At 40.4% G+C, this 20,328-nt stretch overlaps 1 protein-coding gene across 2 annotated transcripts in view; it reads right to left on the minus strand.

Annotated features, from left to right (window-relative positions):
• Window positions 1-461: 461 nt before the first annotated feature.
• LHFPL1 (LHFPL tetraspan subfamily member 1) overlaps window positions 462-20,328 on the minus strand; it is a 60,435-nt gene continuing 40,568 nt past the window's right edge. For both annotated transcript variants that reach the window (XM_070783451.1, XM_019956477.2), the window contains one exon: window positions 462-1,655. In XM_070783451.1, coding sequence (XP_070639552.1) covers window positions 1,474-1,655 — 182 coding nt within the window. In that variant the 3' untranslated portion in view covers window positions 462-1,473. The remainder of the gene's footprint in view (window positions 1,656-20,328) is intronic.

Consider the following 20,328-nt stretch of genomic DNA (forward strand, 5'->3'; position numbering starts at 1 on the left):
GAATAGAAAAAGATGAACTGGCATTTTGAGTCACAGGCCGTCCCTAGTCCCTAAAACTGTACTTATGGAACAATAGAGCTAGCCTGAATTAATTAAGGAAGAGTAGGGGAGATAAATTCTCTTCCTGAGAAACACCAAGTTCTTCACCATCCATCAGCCTTGAGCACAGATGGGATAGAGGCCAGGCCTAAAAATACATCAGCCCTAGGTGACATCAGGATTGTGTTCTTTTATGTCTAATTCACCCCATATGGAAGGGAAAGCACTTGAAAGTCTTTGAAACAGGCAGAGAAACATGTATCATGCTGGGAATGACTATGGGGGCAAAAGGCCACTGTGGATTTCCTTGTCAGTGAAAATGAACTCTTGTCTATTGAAAAATTTCAATAAAGAACCAGCAGAAACATCCTTGTCATCATCATTTTGAATTAGTATTTATTGAGCACACAACAAATGCTAGTCTCTGCTCAGAACATCTGATGAAAACCATTCCTGTATCTATAAGGGAAGAGGGAATACTTGCTACTATTTTAATGCCAGTCACCCGGCCAGAACACAAAATGAACTCTTATGAATATTTTCTAAAGCATAATGAGGAAGGAATCTTAGACTACATGCAAGCATCCTTGATTACTGTTTTTTCCACTGGCAGTCGCTCTCCCCACAAGCTTCGTCACAACCAGAAAGGAAGAGAAGCAGGAAAAAAGAAGAAGAGTCAAAGCACAATCATGAGAGAGGCATAAAAAATTGGGCAGGGGCACTTCATAGATGTTTACAGATGGCAACAAATATCAAGGGAGGACCAAAGGAATGGAGCAGTAGGAACCAGCCCTGTTCATCTCATGGCTCCTCCCTGCACTAGTGTTTTTGTTGTTGCTGCTGATGCTGTTGTTTGGTAACTAAGTTGAGTCTGACTCTTTTGTGACCCTATGGACTGCAGCCTGCAAGCCTCCTCTGTCCATGGGATTTCCCAGGCAAGAATACTGGAGTTGGTTGCCATGCCGTTCTCCAGGGGAATCTTCCCAATTCAGGGATGATTGAACCCATGTCTCCTGCATTGCAGGCAGATTCTTTACTGCTGAGCCACCTGGAAAGCCCATAAGTGTTTTTACCCAACGTTTAAGCTTTGGGGTAAGTCACAGAAGATGCAGAATTCTGAAGAACTGCTTGATTGTACAGCTTTCAACTGAGGATCTTTCTTATTATTTTGTATGAAAGGGCACTTTGGGACTTGAAAGCCAGTGGGTACTCACCAGCTAGATAAACATTTGAGAGAATTATTGTCCTTGGTGAATTTTGTAAATAGCCACTGACCCATTGATTTAAGGCAAAGTGAAAATGAATGATGAGTTAAAAAGCATACAAACACTGTGTTACATGACTGGCAAGTGGGTAGCAACTGGCCTAGTCTTAGTACTTCTTTTCAAGGCTCCCTTCCTTCCTCTTTCCCACCCTCTCCAATTCTGCCAAATCTCAAGGTTTGAGGCAATGGTCAAGCTCCATGGTATAAGAATTGGTGTTCCTCATGATGCTCTCCACCAACATGACAGGCTTGGGGTTTCTTCCAGCAAAGCAAGAGAGCCAGGTGCAAATCAACATGGCTGCAGCTGCGCCACCTCCAGCACAGTAATAGGCCCAGCCAAGCCGACAGGTACCTGTGGAAACAGGGATAGAGACATAAGTGTTAGATTGTCTTCTCATACATTCTCTTGGAGATGTTAGGGTTAAAGTGAGAGTAGGAAACAGTGAATGAGACTAGGCTCACTCTTTCTTCCTTTGCTGATGGCTGATATTAGCTTTAGCAAGAGGTTATAAAATGTTATTTTGTTACACATCTGTAACAGAATGGAAGTGGTGTGGGTAATGGCAGTGGTGGTGATGCTAATGACAGTGATGAGAAGAACAACTGGATCAAGTGTTAAGAACTATGTTAAATTCTTTAGACATATATCTCATTGAACATTATAGTAACTATAGGAGTTAGGTACTCTTATTATCCCTACCTATTTTATACAAGATGAGGCAACCTAGGCACAGGTTTGAGGAAAATCACACAGATAGGAAGTGGTAGAATCAGAATATAAACACTTGCTCATCCTAACTCTGCAGCTCTGCACTTTTAACCACACTGATATACTACACTGCATGAACTGTTTTCAAAGAACTATATCCTGTATCATGGGAAATATGCAGGCAAAATCAAATTACTTGCTCCATGCCATGTGTCTCTATTCTAACCTAATCTTTCAACATTCAGGGAAGAAATATGCACTGGAATCAAGGCCAATCTTCTAAGGGGTAGTTTCAGTCTGAAGGTTAATGGGAAAAGTCACCTGTTCACAAACATCCACTCCACCCATCATTTATTCTACCACAGGTAGATTCTTTCCTTTGAAGTATTTGAGTTTTTTCAGAGATCCATCAGAAAAAGTCAATCCCCAAAGAAAGAAAGCTATTATATCACAAGGGATCAGAGTAATAAGTAACTGCTGAAATCAAGTGCTTAAGAGAATAGGACTCCAGAAATTGGAGTAGATGCCCAGTGATACAAAATGGCAGAGGAATCCTGAGAATAAAAAGTGGCTTTCACCTATATCACAGTCCTATAGAAAGCAAGTCCTGACAATAGTCAGTCAGTGGTGATGTCAAGACTGATTTTCAGGGCAATTTACATTTATTAATTGAAGTGTAGTTGATTTACAAGATTATATTAGTTTTACATGTGCAGCATTGTGGTTCAGTACTTTTACAAATTATAGTGTTAGTCACTCAGTCATGTCCGACTCTTTGAGACCCCATGGACTGTAGCCCAACAGGCTTCTCTGTCCTTGGGATTCTCCAGGCAAGAATATTGGAGTGGGTTGCCATTCCTTTCTCCAGGGGATCTTCTCAACTCAGGGATCAAACCCAAACCCAGGAATTGGGCCCAGCTCTCCCGCATTGCAGGCAGATTCTTTACCACCTGAGCCAAGGAAGCTCTCACAGATTATACTTTCATTTAAAATTTATTATAAGGCAATGGCTATAATTCACTGTGCTATACAATATATCCTTGTTACTTCTCTATTTTATACACAGTAGTATGTATCTCTTAATCCCATACCCCTATCTTGTCACTCCCCCCTTTCCTAGTCCCACTGGTAATGAAGTTTCTATTCCATATCTGCGAATCTGTTTCTATTTTGCCATATACATTCATTTATATTATATTTTTAAATTCCACATATAAGTGATATCATACAGTACTTGTCTTTCTCTGTTTGACAAATCACTAAGCATAATATTCTCTAGATCCATTCATATAGCTTCAAATGGCAGAATTACATTATCAATATTTTTATGACAGAGTAATAGTCCATTGCATTGGGTTGGCCAAAATGTTTAGTTTTTCCATAACATCATATGGAAAAACCTGAACAAACATTTTGGCAAACCACCCCCCTCCCCAAATATATATATATATATATATATATATATATATATATATATATATATATACCACATCTTCTTTATCCTTTCATCTGTTGATGGACATTTGGGTTGCTTTCATATGCTGTTTATTGTAAATAATGCTGTTATGAACATTGGGGTGCATGTAGCTTTTTGAATTAGTGTTTTCATGTTTTCCTGATATATACACAGGAGTGGAATTGTTAGATCATACAGTCATTTTTTAAGGACTCTCCAAACAGTTTTCCATAATGTCTACAGCAATTGATATCCCCACCAACAATGTACAGTGTTCCTTTTTCTCCACGTCTTCACCAACATTTGTTACTTGTAGACTTTTTGATGATAACCATTCTGACATGTGTGAGGTGATGTCTCATTGGTTTGACTTGAATTTATGATAATTAGTAATATTGAGTACCTTTTCGTGTACCTGTTGGCCATCTGTATATATTCTTTGGGAAAATCTCTATTCATATTTTCTGTCCAATTTTAAATTGGTTGTTTGTTTTTACAATATTAAGTTGTATGAGCTATTTTTTTCTATTTTGGGTATTAATCACAGTAGATCATGTTATTTGTAAGCATTTTCCTCCATTTCACAGGTTCTCTTTTTATTTTGTTGATAGTTTCCTTTGCTGTGCAAAAGCTTTTAAGTTTAATTAGGTCCCATTTGCTTATTTCTGCTTTTATTTCTTTTCCTTGGAAGACAGATACCAAAAAAAGGCAATGCTACAATTTATGTCAAAGACTGTTCTGCCTATGTTCTTTCCTAGGAATTTTGTGGTTTCAGGTCTTACATTTAGATTCTTAATCGATTTTGGGTTTATTTTTGTATGTGGTATGAGGAAATATTATGGTTTTATATATAGCTGTCCAATTTTTCAAGCACCACTTATTGGAAAGACTGTTTTTTCTCTGTTGTATATTTTTGCCTCCTTTGTCATGAATTAATTGACCATAGTGTGTAGGTTTTGGAGAAGGAAATGGCAGCCCACTCCAGTGTTCTTCCCTGGAGAATCCCAGGGACGGGGGAGCCTGGTGGGCTGCCATCTATGGGGTCGTACAGAGTTGGACATAACTGAAGTGACTTAGCAAGCAAGCAAGCAAGTGTGTAGGTTTATTTCTGGGCACTCTATTCTGTTCTATTAATCTATCTGTCTGTTTTTGTGCCTGTACTATGCTATTTTGATTATTGTAGCTTTGTAGTATAGTCTGAAATCTGGAAGGGTTATACCTCCAGTTGTTCTTTTTTTTCAAGATTGCTTTGGCAATTTTGAGTGTTTTGTGGTTCTACATGAATTTTAGGATTATGTGTTCTAGCTTGGTGACAAATATTACGAGTATTTTATTAGGTTTAGGGTTTTAATATTTAGTATTTTAATAGGGATTGCATTAAATCTGTAGATTTCTTTCTTTCTGTTGTATAGCCATTTTAGCAATATTAAGTCTCCTAATCCAAGAGCATGAGCTAGGTTTTCCATTTCTTTGTGTCATCTTCAGTTTCCTTCATCAATGTTTTACAGCTTTCAGGGTATAGGTTTTTCACCTCTTTGGTTAAGTCTGTTCCTAAGAATTTTATTCTTTTTGATGCAGTTTTAAAATAGATTTTTTAACTTTATTTTTCTGATCATTAAAAATGTATAGGAAAGCAGCAGACTTCTGTATATTAATCTTATATCCTGCAATGTTACAGAATTTATTTATTAGTTCTAATAGTTTTTTGGTGAATACTTTAGGTTTATTTATATGTTGTATTGTGTCATCTGTAAAAAGTGACAGTTTTACTTCTTCATTTCAATTTGGATGCTTTTTCTTTTTCTTGTCTGGTTACTATGGCTAGCACTTCCAATACTATGTTAAATAGAAAGGGCAAGATTGGGCATCACTGTCATCTTCCTGAATTTAGAGGAAAGGATTTCAGCTTTTCACCACTGAGTGAGCATAAGTTAGCTGTGGGTTTGCTATAACTGGTATTTATTATACTCAGATACATTCACTCTATACCCACTGTGATGAGGGTTTTTATCACAAATGGATATTGAATTTTGTCAAAAATTTTTTCCTGCATCTATTAATCATGTAATAATCATGTGATTTTTTAATTTTATTAATCTGGGTATCACATTGATTGATTTGTAAATACTGAAGCATTCTTGCTTCCCTGGAATAAATCCCACTTGATCATGGTATATGATACTTTTTATATTTTGTTGAATTTGGTTTGCTAATTTTTTTATCTTTTTAAATTTAAATTTATTTATTTTAACTAGAGGCTAATTACTTTACAATATTGTATTAGTTTTGCCATACATCAACATGAATCTGCCACGGGTGTACACGTGTTCCCAATCCTGAACCCCCCTCCCACCTCCCTCCCCATACCATCCCTCTGGGTCATCCCAGTGCACCAGCCCCAAGCTTCCTGTATCCTGCATCAAACCTGGACTGGCGATTCATTTCTTATATGATATTATACATGTTTCAATGCTATTCATATATACGGAATTTAGATGGTAACAATCCCATATGCTAATATTTTGTTGAGGATATTTTCATCTATGTTCATCAAACATATTAGCCTGTAATTTTCTGTTTTTGCAGTATCTTTGTTTGCTTTTGGTATAAGAGTAATGGTAAAATGAAAGTGTTAGTTGTTCAGTTGCATCTGACTCTGCAACCCCATAGACTGTAGCCCGCCAGGCTCCTCTATCCATGGAATGCTCCAAGCAAGAATACTGGAGTAGGTAGCCATTCCCTTCTCCAGGGGATCTTCTTGACCCAGGGATCAAACCCTGATCTCTTGCATTGCAGGCGGATTCTTTACCATCTGAGCCACCAGGGAAGAGTAATGGTGGCCTCATAGAATAAATCTGGGAGTGTTCCCTCCTCTTTAATTTTTTTTTTTTTTGAATAGTTTCAGAAGGGTAAGTATCATCTTTTCTTCATATGGTTGGTAGAATTCCCATGTGAAGCCATCTAATTCTGGATTTTTGTTTACAGGGAGTATTTTTGAAATTACAAATTCAGTTTGACTACTAGTGATCAGTTGGTTCAAATTATCTATTTCTCCTTGATCGAATCTTGGCAGAGTGTATGTTTCTAGAAATTTTCTTTCTTCTAGTCTGCCTAATTTGTTGGCATATAACTATTCCTAGTATTCTCATTATTTTTTGTATCTCTGTGGTAGCAGTTGTGCTTTATCCTCTTCCATTTCTTATTTTGTTTACTTGGGCCTTCTCTCTTTTCTTATTGGTGATGCTGGGTGAAAGTTTATCAATTTTGTTTACCTTTTTAAAAAACAGATCTTGGTTTCATTGATTTTTTTCTATTTTTTTATCTTTATTTTCCCTCTGATCTTTATTTTCTTTCTTCTACTGACTTTGTTTTTTTTTTTTTTTTTTTGGTTGTTGTTGTTGTTCTTTGTTTTCTAATTCCTTAGGTTAGGTTGTTTATTCAATATTTTTTTTTTCTTAAGCAAGGCCTTCATTGTTATAAACTTCCATCTTAGAACTGCTTTTGCTGAATCTCATAGATTTTGATGTGTTGTGTTTCAATTTTCATTTGTCTCAAGTATTTTCTGATTTCCTCTTTGGTTTCTTCATTGACTCATTGATTTTTCAGTAGCATGTTATTTCAGTTCCATGTGTTTGGGCTTGAAATGGAGGGGCTAGAGCTGGAGCCAGTGTGAGGTGGGACTTCTGCTCAGTGGCTATTACCACCCTATCAAGGATTGGATCTAATCCCATGTTGCTGGAGGAAAAGCTCTGAAGTCTGAGTTCAAGCTGGCTCTGTTGCCTTTATGCATGTATTTTCCCCTCTCCCTAAACCAGGACCCTTGTCCCAGAGATGGGGAGTGCTAAAGTAAGGGGGCCTCATGCAGGCTCTCTGCTCAAGTCAGCTGCAGATAGTGATCCAAACTGTCTCCAATAAGCTGCCTATACGGGCACCTGAAACTGTTTCCTCTCTGCTCAAACAAAGCCTTAGATACAAGTTCCCTTTGTTCCTCATAGCTGACTACTGTTCCAGCCTCTGCCACCCATGCTACCATGCCATATCACAAGGCAGGCAGGGTCCATGTGAACTCTCAGTGTAAATTGGGGATTGAGCTATAGTGGACTCCTCAGAGGTCTAGGCTGCTTCTGATATACTGCTTGAATAAGCACCCATGATAGCCACTGCTATTCTACGGAGACTTTGCCCTAGGACCTGATCACCTCTGTATCCCATGGTTGAGTCTTCTCCTTGGTTGTGGCTGCCCCAGATTCAGTGCTGCATTGTGATGTGGAGTGAGTAGGGCTGGAGCATTTGCTTGGTTTAGGCTGAGGCACAGCAAGGCATTCATGGGAAACTGGGCAGTCACCAGAGAAGAGCTCTCTATGCCCTGCCTAGGGAACAAGCAAGCATGTGTACACAAGCACATGAGCAGAGTTCAGGTTTCCTGCAACCCTACTCCACCACCCCTCAATAATCCCTGTGGTTTTCCAACCAGCCAAAATGGCTTGTCTCCTACACATAGGACCCCAGGACTGGGGACCCAATTTGTAACTCTCACTGTCTCCATCCTTGCATTCTCCCTTCCCAGAGACTCAGGTCCTTTTCTTCCTTCCTATCAAATTACGTATGTATCTTTCATATAGACTTGCTTGTGCAGGAGTCCTTCTGCCAGTTTCCAGATGATTTTCAGAGAGACTTGTTCCACACATAATACATTTTTGATGTTTGTATGGGGGGAATGTGGTCCCCAAGTCCTCTCACTTCACCATCTTGATTGATCTCCCCTCATGACAATTTATTTTTCAATAAACAATTATTTCTTTTCACATGGTTCCCACTGACCCTTAATTTTCCTTGTTTTTATTGTCTGGTTGGCATGTTATTTAATGAGTCTAAAATACCCCCAAGTTAGGCTGCTTTGCTTTTCCGTTAGGGCCAGGCTAATTTATCCCTAATTTCCCACCTTAGAAATAATCTTTCGAGCACCAAGGCATCACTCATGCTGTCTCTCTTGCTATAAACAGTTTCTTTCCTTTTGTTCACCAATTCATATCTTCCTAAGAATACTCTTCAGTATTCAGCACCTCCAGGGAATCTTCCCTGGCTAACCCCAGTGAGCGCAAGTCACCTCAACCAGGTAGCCCTCCAGGAATTTATCTATATACCACTTACATAAGTATACCTGTTAGACAAAATGTTGGAATGAAGATTTTCATATCATGTATTTTTCATTTACTTTTTACCTCCTTCCAGATTGTTGGCTCAATAGAGTAAATGTATTTGTTTCTTTTTTGATAATGCCCCCCATGCTCTGTCAACAGTGGATGCTCAGTATGATTTAGCCTAACAATACTTCAAAGATAGAAATATTTGCATTTTCAAACCTCAACACACAAAACTATGACTTAAAATTTGAATTAAAATGACAAAACCAGCTATTTTATTTGTTTCTGGAATGTGCTATAAGGCATAAGTGTATTCTGTTTCTTTTGCCTAAAATGCTTATTGAATGTGCATACATACATATACACTTCTCACCACTCTGAGTAGTCAATGTTCAATCATTCTTCAGAGCTCAACTCTGAATATGATAGAGAAGAAAGGAATCCAACTTTCTGAGTAACTGCAATGTGAACAATGACAGTAGAACTCTGGGAAGAGTAAAGTGAAAAATACCATCTTGAGGCAAGCAGACAAGAGAGCTGGATCCCCTATTCCAACCTTGTCACACCTTCCTTTAGACACTCACTTTTTCATTCACTCAGTCACTCAGTAAAAGTAGGAGGTTTTATATACTTAGGATTTCACAGAGTGAAAACTCTAGAGAAGGGCAAACCTTCCAGTTTTGCCATCCTTACAAGGAAGGCTACAGGCTATTTGTACCTGCTTCACAGACAGGAATGTGAGGCTCAATTTAAAGCCTTTAGAAACTCTCTCAGAAATAGCAGGTACAGGCAGGGATCCAGATCAAGTATCTTTACTTTCAATCTGGTTCTCTGCCCTCTACTGTTTTTCTCATCCTCCCAAAAGCCATTTGCCTCTTACAGGACCCTTAATCTGTAAACCGTACAGAGGGGGATCCTGTGTCAATTTGCAGTAGACTCACTCACCAGAGCTTCTTTCCTAACCCCTCAAATGAAAAGCTCCTGTGCTCACATGACAGAGTAGGCAGAAGCCAGCTTTGTGGAAGGGCCACTGTTGGAGAGTTTCCTCCTCTCTGCAATGCTTCCAATCTAGTCTAGGCAGGTATCAGAAGCCTCAAGCTGCTGCTTCAGTTTCCTGTCTGGTCACCCCCACCCCCATTGGAGGGGCAGAGCTTTTTCTATTAGGTCCATGCACCCTGGGGCCAGGGAAAGACTTGTTTCTGTAAATGAAAGGAATAAATGCATAGCATGCCATTACTCCAAAGCCCTAAGCAGGAAGAAAGCTGACACAGTGGGCAGCTCCAGAGTGAAGAGCTAGCTAGAAAGGTCTTAATAAACCTTATTGAAGCCAAGTCAGAACCAGGTATCCCTGGGCTAAAAGCCAACACCAAAGTGCCCCCATTGCCATTCGAAGTGCAGAATTTCCTCTCACAGAGATGCCAGTTAAGCCACTGAAAAGCATCTAAGCCCAAGGCTGCTATCACACAGGAAATCAAAGAGAAATAGAGGAAATATATCTCCTATCCAATCCTCTCTGGACAACCCTACCTGTTATTTACCTGAGGGAACAGAGAGGTTACAACATTAGCATTGCAAACGAGGGGAAAGAGCAAACCTTTTAAGAACTACATTCCCAAGTTGAGAGATGCTGTCATTATTCACATACTCCACAGAAAGCTTGGACACTGGTCTCATGGCCTACAGAGGAACTCGTGTTTTCTGTGGAAGGAGGTAAAAGTAGGAAGCCATGGGAATAAGCTACCACACTTTACCTCCAATCAACTTTTAGTGAAGCCCCATGGAACATCACCAATCCCTAAATTCTATTTCTTGAAATACAATTGATCCTTCTATTCATCTGACAATTATTTATTAAGTATCTACTATGTGCCATACATTTTGAATACATCATCTCATTTGATTCTCACAACAGCCATGGTTATTTCCATTTAGAGCTGAAGATTTAGTAATCTCAGAAACTTAATTACTTTATCAACTTACAAGTGTCAGAGTTGAAATTTGAATGCCAGGACTAAGCCCATGGTTATCCATTTCAACCATGCCAGGAGAGTGGAATCAACAATACACGTTATTATGGCCCAAGTGTTATGAGAAAGTATGATAACTTTGGGCTTCCCAGGTGGCGCTAGTGGTAAAGAACCCACCTGCCAATGGAAGAGATGTAGGAGACTCGGGTTCAATCCCTGAGTCAGGAAGATCCCCTGGAGTAGGACATGGCAACCCACTCCAGTACTCTTTCCTGTAGAATCCCATGGAGAGAGGGGCCTGGCGGGCTGTAGTCCATAGGGTTGCAAAGAGTTGGACACAACTGAAGCAACTTAGCACACACACACACTCATGATACCTTCACCTAATTAATTCACTGTTCTTGGTCTCAATTTCCTTTTTCTAAAGTAAAGGGAATTTTACTGGAGACATTTCTAAAGGCAGCTTCCAATTCAAATTTTCCATTCTATTATGAATATGATAAATGTTTTGAGAGACATACAAGTAAAAAATGTACATAATATCCAGGGAAAGAATTACTTGTAGCTGAGAGGATTTAGGTTCAGGTAGGGTTTTATAGAGTAGCTAGCATTTCAACAAGACTTTAGTCATGAGAAGTGGGCATTCTGGGCAGGGGGAGAGGTTGGTGTGAGCAAAGTTATACAAGTGAGAATGCAGACCACATGGTTCAGAAACAGCACTCCATTCAGAGTCATTTCAGAAAAGAAGCTGTAGATGGCAAATAATGAGCTGAATCTAGACAAGGAAGGATCATGACTCTGTCATCTTTACCACCAGGAGTGGAGAACAATGGTAATTTCTGATGATTATCTAATCATCAGAAATAATTATCTAATTATCTAATGATATGATAAAGTTTCTCATCCTTGTTACTATTGACATTTTAGGCCAAAGAATTCTTTGTCGTAATGGGGGTGGGTAGTGTTGTTCTGTGAATTGTAACACCCTGGCTCTACCTACTAGATGTCTTCAACTTATCCCTGCTCCACTGAACTGTGAAAACCAAAAATATTGACAGACTTGGCCATGTCCCCAGGGTGGAGGTATTAAGAATCACTGAGTTAGAAGTACAGTTTGGGAGATTAACCTAAAAGCTCTGTGTAAAAGGGATTGGAAGTAATCCTTTGCTATAGGCAGAGACCAGTTAACCAGAGGCCACAGACGCTGCAACACATCCAACAATATGCAAAGCAGCCTCCCACCACAAAAAATGATCTGGACAAAAATGTTCATATTTTCAAGATTGAGCAACTGTCATCGAGGCAAACATCACAATTTTATACTTTGCATTACCTCCAAAATGAATCTTGATGACTGAAAGATTACCCCAGAAGAATGGATTCTTCTTCCTTAAGAACAGCTATGCATGGTTCCTCAGTGACCTGGCAAGCTGGCTGAAACTGGGGCCTGGTCAGCCTTGAGCATTCTAGTGTGCTAGCCCAGGGAAGCTGGGACAGGTCAAGGAGAGAGATCTCATAATGTACTGAGAAGGAACTACTGATTCCCTGAGAGTCAAGAAACTGGAGTCTTTGAAGAAATCTCTTAACTCTATAGGATCTCAGCTCTCTCACTCTTAAAATGGGAGAAAATAATTAAGTACCTTTGTAAAGATACAGCAATAGGATGGGATGAATTTTTGAGATCACCTTCAAAAATAGCCAGGCTCACAGGTGCTTAGCCTTTCAGCCTGAATGCATGGACTGAGCCTGCATGCTGGACCTGTGTCCCCAGAAAATACTGCAGTGAGCTGACATCACACCTGGGGATTGTATCTACATACATGCATAGTTATCTGTGACAAGAAAGACTGGGTGGCAGGATAGGGTGAGAGAAGAGGTCCTAACTGCAAATTAGCTTTATGCAAAGCTTCTAGATAAGCCTTGAGATAATCCTGTTTCTTTTTGTGCTCTTCTGTATCATTTCTAACACCCTCTCTGTGAGTCATTCTATTCCAGTGTTGAATTTGCTGTGACAAGATCCCTCATAAGAGTTATTAAATCATCACTCAGCAGTGGGCCTGACATTTAAATCAAGACATGTTGCCTTTTATTCCAAGCTGCAAATCAAATTGGTTTGGAGTTTGACTATTTCCTTTGATTCAGCATTAAGTTATGTTATTACATCTACACTGTTTAGAGAACAAATTATCATTGTCTGCTACTTAAACTGACCCTCCTCCCTAGAGATCTAGTCCTATGCTCTTCAGGGACTTGGTATCTGGCCAAATGTCAATGGTTCATGATGAGTAAGTGGGAAGGGTTAGCCACAAGCTAATGCTTTTCATGGGGCCCAACAGTGGTGTGGGTGTCAGAGTTGGGAATAAGAGTAGGAATGAGTCTGATGGAGAATATTTCTTTGCAGGGGGCATGGTTGTAGTTCCAGCTTGAAAGCCAACAATTCCAGTGAAGTAATCCAAAGAAAAGAGTCCTCCTTGGAGGAAGAGAAGAAAGGCATAAAAAGAGAGTGTGCCCACTTTGGAAGATAGTTTCTTACAAAACTAAACATATTCATACCATATGATCCAGCAATCATACTACTTGGTATTTACCCAAAGGAGTTGAAAACTTACAGCCACAGAAGAACCTGCACACAGATGTTTACAGCAACTTTATCCATAATTGCCAAAACTTGGAAGCAACCAAGATGTCCTTCATTAGGTACACGGATAAGTAAACTGTGGTACATCCCAACAACGGACTATTATTCAGTGCTGAAAAGAAATGAGCTTTCAAGCCATGAAAAGACGTGGGAAAACCTTAAATGCATATCACTAAGTTGAAAGAAGCCATTCCCCAAAGACTATATAGTGTAAAATTCCAACTATATGATCTTCTGGAAAAGGAAAAAAGATGGAGACAGTAAAAGGATCAGTGGTTGCCATGAGTTGCAAGAGTATGGGAATGACTAGGCAGAGCACAGAGGATTGCTTAGTTCAGTTCAGTTCAATCTCTCAGCCATGTCTGACCCTTTGCAACCCCATGGACTGCAGCACGCCAGGCCTTTCTGTCCATCACCAACTCCCAGAGTTTACTCAAACTCATGTCGATTGAGTCAGTGATGCCATCCAACCAACTCATCCTCTGTCATCCACTTCTCCTCCTGCCTTCAATCTTTCCCAGCATCAGGGTCTTTTCAAATGAGTCAGTTCTTCACATCAGGTGGCCAAAGTATTGGAGTTTCAGCTTCAACATCAGTCCTTCCAATGAATATTCAGGACTAATTTCCTTTAGGACAGACTGGTTGCATCTCCTTGCATTCCAAGGGACTCTCAAGAGTCTTCTCCAACACCGCAGTTCAAAAGCATCAATTCTTTGGCACTCAGCTTTCTTTATAGTCCAACTCTCACATCCATACATGACTACTGGAAAAACCATAGCTTTGAATAGACAGGCCTTTGTTGGTAAAGTAATGCCTCTGCTTTTTTTAATAACAGAAGATAGAGCAGTGAAATACTCTGTAGGATACTACTGGGTTGGCCAAAATGTTCATTTGAGTTTTTTGCTGGAAGATGTTTTCCCAAATGAACTTTTGGGCCAACCCAAAATAATGACGGATGTACATCATTATACATTTGCCCAAACTCATAGAATGTACAACACTAGGAATGAACCATAGTGTTCAAACATGGGCTCTGGGTGATTATGTTGTGTCAATGTAGCTTCATCAGTTGTAACAAATGTACCACTCTGGTAAGGGTGTTGATAATGGGGGAAACTATGCATGTGTGGGAGCAGATAGTATATAGAAAATCTCTGTACCTTCCCCCCAATGTTGCTGTGAACTAAAACTTATTTATTAAAGTCTTAATAAAATGAGAGAGAAAGACTGAGGGAAGTCTGTCTTTTCAGTTTCTCAAGTCTTCCCTTTGAGAATCATTTGATGAGATGCTACGTTCCTGAAAGGCTGGAGGAGGAGACAGAGAAGCAGAGATATAGAAAGAATATAGCAACCACTAACACCTGAAAACTGATGAGGGCTAAATGAAATGGAATGGAATTTATAGATACACTAAGTTTTGATTTCACACGTGCTGCTGCTGCTGCTGCTAAGTCACTTCAGTCGTGTCCGACTCTGTGTGACCCCATAGACGGCAGCCCACCAGGCTCCCCTGTCCCTGGGATTCTCCAGGCAAGAGTACTGGAGTGGGTTGCCATTTCCTTCTCCAATGCATGAAAGTGAAAAGTGAAAGTGAAGTAGCCCAGTCGTGTCTGACTCTTAGCGACCCCATGGACTGCAGCCTACCAGGCTCCTCTGTCCATGGGATTTTCCAGGCAAGAGTACTGGAGTGGGGTGCCATTGCCTTCTCTGTTTACACGTGCATATGTGCTCAATCGTGTCCAACTCTTTACAGCCCCATAGACTGTAGCTCACGAGGCTCCTCTGCCTATGGAATTTTCCAGGCAACAATACTGAAGTGGGGTGCCATTTCCTACTCCAGGGGATCTTCCCAACTCAGGGATTGAACCCATGTCTCATGTCTCCTGCATTGGCAGGTCTGGTTCTTTATGACTAGCGCCACCTGGGAAGCCCTTGATTTGACACAAGAGTTGGCAAAAAGTCAAGTTCTGAGAGCTAATACTTCAGGAAAAGACTTGCTTGTGACTTGAGATCAGTGGAAAAAACACCTAGATGTTAGTGTGGTAGAGGAGAGGCTGATGGAGGCAAGCCTTAAGGTAGGACAAGAAGTAATAAATTTGCTTTGAGAATATAAGCAGCTCCAGGGTGTAGAGAGGACTGAAATCCTGTACAAAGAGAAAATACAAATTCCAGCAACTCATGGAGTCAGAATGTTGGGAAGTGGTTGATGAAGAATGCCAAGAGAACCATATTAACAGCTGTTGTTTGTTGTGTTTTTTGTTTGTTTGTTTTTTTTTTTGTCTAATTTATTCCAATAACCAGGAAATGTGAAAAATACTGCTAAAGACTTAGGTAGGCAAAATAAGGGAAGGAGTGATTGCAGGATGTAGAAGGACCTGCAGTGGGAACCAGCATAGTGCTCTCAACCTCAGTACCCAGAACAGAGGGATGGCATAGATATGAGCTATGCAGGATGTCTGGGGCTTTCATAGCCTTCATCATATCAAATCAGGCTGCCTACACTGGCCCTGAGGGAAAGACCCTCAGCTACAGAGAGATACCTAAGTTTCCTTTGGAATTCCAAGGAGTAGATTGAGAGGGGAAGGACTAGAGAAAGATCAAAGGAGGCAGTGAGACTAAATAAGACAAAGACTAAAGGGGAAGGTGGAAGAATATGAGAAGAAAGGCAGGGGGAGTTTGTTGAGAGAACATTAGGAGAAGATCAGAACCCTTGAGAACACAATGCACACTGAGTTGAGATTTTCAACAGACCTCTTCCTCATGAGGGTCTTATTTTTTCCCAAGCAGACTCAGCTCAGGAAAAACAGGTACTCCCTCCATCACTGCAGCACCCTCTAAGCTTATGAGACCAAATTTCCAACCCACTGCCCCAGTTGCTGCTTGATGTGTGTAGTTGGTGGACTAGAAAGGCAGTGAGGAAGAGGGCAGGTTGTTACTTGCTTAACTCAACGTATTTTTTCCACTGGGACCTGAATTTAGTGCTAAGCATACTGCTGACTTCAGGGTCTCCATGAAAGTGAAAGTGTTAGTCGCTCAGTCATGCCTGACTCTTTATGATCCCATGGACTGTAGCCCTCCAGGCTCCTCTGTCCATGGAATTCCCTGGGCAAGAATACCGCAGTGGATACCCATTCCTTACGCAGGGGATTTCCTGACCCAGGGATTGAACACAGGTCTCCTGCATTGCAGGCAGATTCTTTACCATCTGAACCACCAGGGAAGGCCATAGGTAGCAGTATAAAAACATTTTTAATGCAGGCAAGACCAAGTTAAATGAGTAGAGAAGCTTCTATGCTAGATTCAGTACAGATGCATAATTGTCAAAGATAAAGCAAAGCCAGTGAATTCAAAGGTACCCACACCCACCACAGCCCCCAGTGAAAAGATACCCAAGCCATGAGAATAGCTCTCTTCTCACTTGCTTCACTGAATATGAGTATTAGTAGGAGCTTAGATTGGAAGCCAAGAACCTATGGAAGATTCCAGGAGCCTCTCAGGCTCCCTTGTTAGGGAGGAAGGCGAATCAAACAAATAAACAAGAAAACTTCTGAAAACTTCAGTAGTTCAGGTAACCATATTATTTCTAGTAGCCACTATTTGGCTGGCTCAGTCAGGTCTGCCAGGGAGGTAGGACTTTCTGAGTTGCCAACTCCATCTTGGTCCAACCTGATGTTCTAAAAAGCAAGGGAAGACCAGGGCACTTTCTAGAAAGTCAGGGTAGCACTCTGTAGAATCAAGTCCTCACAGTGACAGAGATGTCCTGACTTGGTTGATTCTTTTCATGTTTTTACACAAACTTCTGCTAAACAAATTGAGTCCTATTGAAATCTTCCCCACCACTACTGAGCATTTGATTCTCATCTATCCTCATACTTTGCCAGCCTGCTTTTCCTATTTATATTATTTCTTGCATCACTAGCCTGAGGTCCAGCTACTCTGCTCATGTTTTTTATTCCACTGGGGGTGAGGAGAAGGAATTATGTCTCAGACCAATATAAATTATGCTACTGGGTCTTTACCAAGATTGACCCCCTACTTGCCCCTAAAAAGACCTCCATGTCACTCTGTGTTGTCCTTTGTATACTCCATCAACTACACTTAGGGTTCACTGGAGGCTCAGTGGTAAAAAAATATTCCCTGCCAATGCAGGAACTGCAGGAGGCTCGGGTTTGATCCCTGGGTTGGGAAGATCCCCTGGAGATGGACATAGCAACCCATGCCAGTATTCTTGCCTGGGAAATCTCACGGACAAAGTAGCCTGGCAGGTTACAGTCCATGGGGCTGCAAAGAGTTGGACATGACTGAAACAATCGAGCACACACCGCACACTTGGAGCAGCTTCTCACAAGAACTTTGGGGATTACTAGAGACTAAAAGTCTGTGTCCCCCAAATTCCTATGTTAAATGCTAATGCTCAGTGTGACGGCCTTTGGAGTTGGAGCCTTTGGGAGGTGATCAAGTCATGAGGACAGACCCTTAATGAATGGAATTAGTTTTCTAATAAAGGAGGAGAGCTCCTTTGCCCTCTTCTGCCATGTAAAATACAGTAAGAGGATGGTCATGTACCAAATAAGGAAGCATTTCCTTATCAGCCACTGAATCTGATGTCACATTGATCCTGGACTGGCCAACCTCCAGAACTGAGAGAAAAACATTCTGTTGTTTATAAGCTACCCAGTCTTTGGTATCCCTCATAGCAGCCCAAATAGACTAAGACACGTACTCTCCGCAAGAGACAGGTTTCATTTTTTTTAATTAAAAAAAAAAAAAAAAAAACAGCTAAGGAAGTGTTGGACCTCTCTAACATCTGCTCAATAGACCTCTTCTTGCATCAAGCTACATCCAGAATTTTCTCAGCTAATTATGTCTGCAACTGGAATAGAAATAGCTAATATTGGTCAAATGCCTCCATGTACCAGGTGCTGTGTTAAGCTCTTTAAACGTGTTGTTCTCACATATGCAAGATCAACAAATCAGATGAGTAAAAGGGTACCAGAGACAGATGTAGAACAAGGAAATACAGTATTAATGTGATGAGTGTTATGACATAGAGTGACAAAAGGGTACAGATGAGGGGGGTCAAATCCAGTTTGAAGGGGGCAGGGTGTTTTCAAGAAAAATAAAAAGGTAGGTGAGGAAGACCAGGAGCTGACAGTGGCTCAGATCATGAACTCCTTATTGCAAAATCCGGATTCAAATTGAAAAAAGTAGGGAAAACCACTAGGCCATTCACGTATGACCTATATCAAATCCCTTATGATTATAACTGGAAGTGACAAATAGATTCAAGAGATTAGATCTGACAGAGTGCCTGAAGAACTGTGGACAGAAGTTCATAACATTGTTCAGGAGGCAGTGATGAAAATCATCCCCAAAAAGAAATTTAAAAGACAAATGGTTGACTGAGGAGGCCTTACAAATAGCTGAGAAAAGAAGAGAAATGAAAGGCAAAGGAGAAAGGAAAGATATACCCATTGAATACAGAGTTCCAAAGAATAGCAATGAGAAATAAGAAAGCCTTCCTAAGTGAACTATGCAAAGAAATAGAGAATGGGAAAGACTAGAGGTTTCTTCAAGAAAATTAGAGATATCAAGGGAACATTTCATGTAAAGATGGGCATAATAAACAACAGAGATGCTGTGGACCTAACAGAAGCAGAAGAGATTAAGAAGAGGGGGCAAGAATACACAGAAGAGCTGTACAAAAAAGATCTTAATGACCTGGATAACCACAATGATATGATCATTCACCTAGAGCCAGAAATCCTGGACTGTGAAGTCAAGTGGGCCTTAATAAGCATCACTACAAACAAAGCTAGTGGGGGTTATGGAATTATGGCTGAGCTATTTCAAATCCTAAAAGATGATACTGTGTGAAAGTGCTGCACTCAATATGCCAGCAAATTTGGAAAACTCAGCAGTGGTTACAGGACTGGAAAAGGTCAGTTTTCATTCCAATCCCAAAGAAAGGCAAAGAAAGGCAATGCCAAAGAATGTTTAAACTACCACACAATTGTGAAATACATGCTAGCAAGGTCATGCTAAAAATCCTCCAAGCTAGGCTTCAACAGTATATGAACTGGGAACTTCTGGATGTTCAAGCTGGATTTACAAAAGGCAGAGGAACCAGAGATCAAATTGCCAACATCCGTTGGATCATAAAATAAGCAAGAGAATTCCAGAAAAACATCTACTTCTGCTTCATTGACTACACTAAAGCCTTTGACTGTGTGGATCACAAAAAACTGTGGAAAATTCATAAAGAGATGGGAATACCAGATCACCTTACCTGCCTCCTGGGAAATCTGTGTGCAGGTCAAGAAGCAATAGTTAGAACCAGACATGGAACAACAGACTGATTCCAAACTGGGAAAGGAGTACATCAAGCCTGTATACTGTCACCCCGCTTATTTAACTTTTATGCAGAATATATCATACAAAATGCCAGGCTAGATGAAGCACAAGCTGGAATCAAAATTGTTGGGAGAAATATCAATAACCTCAGATATGCAGATGATACCACCCTTAGGTAGAAAGCAAAGAGGAACTAAAGAGCCTCTTGATGAAGGTGAACAAGTCAAGAGTGAAAAGGCTGACTTAAAACTCAACATTCAAAAAACAAAGATAATGGCATCTGGTCCCATCACTTTATGGCAAATAGATGGGAAAACAATGGAGACAGTGAGAGACTTTATTTTGGGGGGCTCCAAAATCACTGCAGATGGTGACTACAGCCATGAAATTAGAAGACGCTTGCTCCTTGGAAGAAAAGCTATGACCAACCTATACAACATATTAAAAAGCAGAGATATTACTTTGCCAACAAAGGTCTGTATAGTCAAAGCTATGGTTTTTCCAGTAGTCAGGTATGGATGTGAGAGTTGGACCATAAAGGAGGCTGAGCACTGAAGAATTGATGCTTTCAAACTGTGGTGTTGGAGAAGACTCTTGAGAGTCCCTTGGATTGCAAGAAAATCAAACTAGTAAATCCTAAAGGAAATCAATCCTGAATATTAATTGGAAGGACTAATGCTGAACTGAAGCTCCAACACTTTAGCCACCTGATGCAAAGAGCCAACTCACCTGATGCTGGGAAAGATAGAAGGCAGGA

The sequence above is a fragment of the Bos indicus genome, chromosome X, assembly GCF_029378745.1.
Source record: "Bos indicus isolate NIAB-ARS_2022 breed Sahiwal x Tharparkar chromosome X, NIAB-ARS_B.indTharparkar_mat_pri_1.0, whole genome shotgun sequence".
Lineage (NCBI taxonomy): Eukaryota > Metazoa > Chordata > Mammalia > Artiodactyla > Bovidae > Bos > Bos indicus.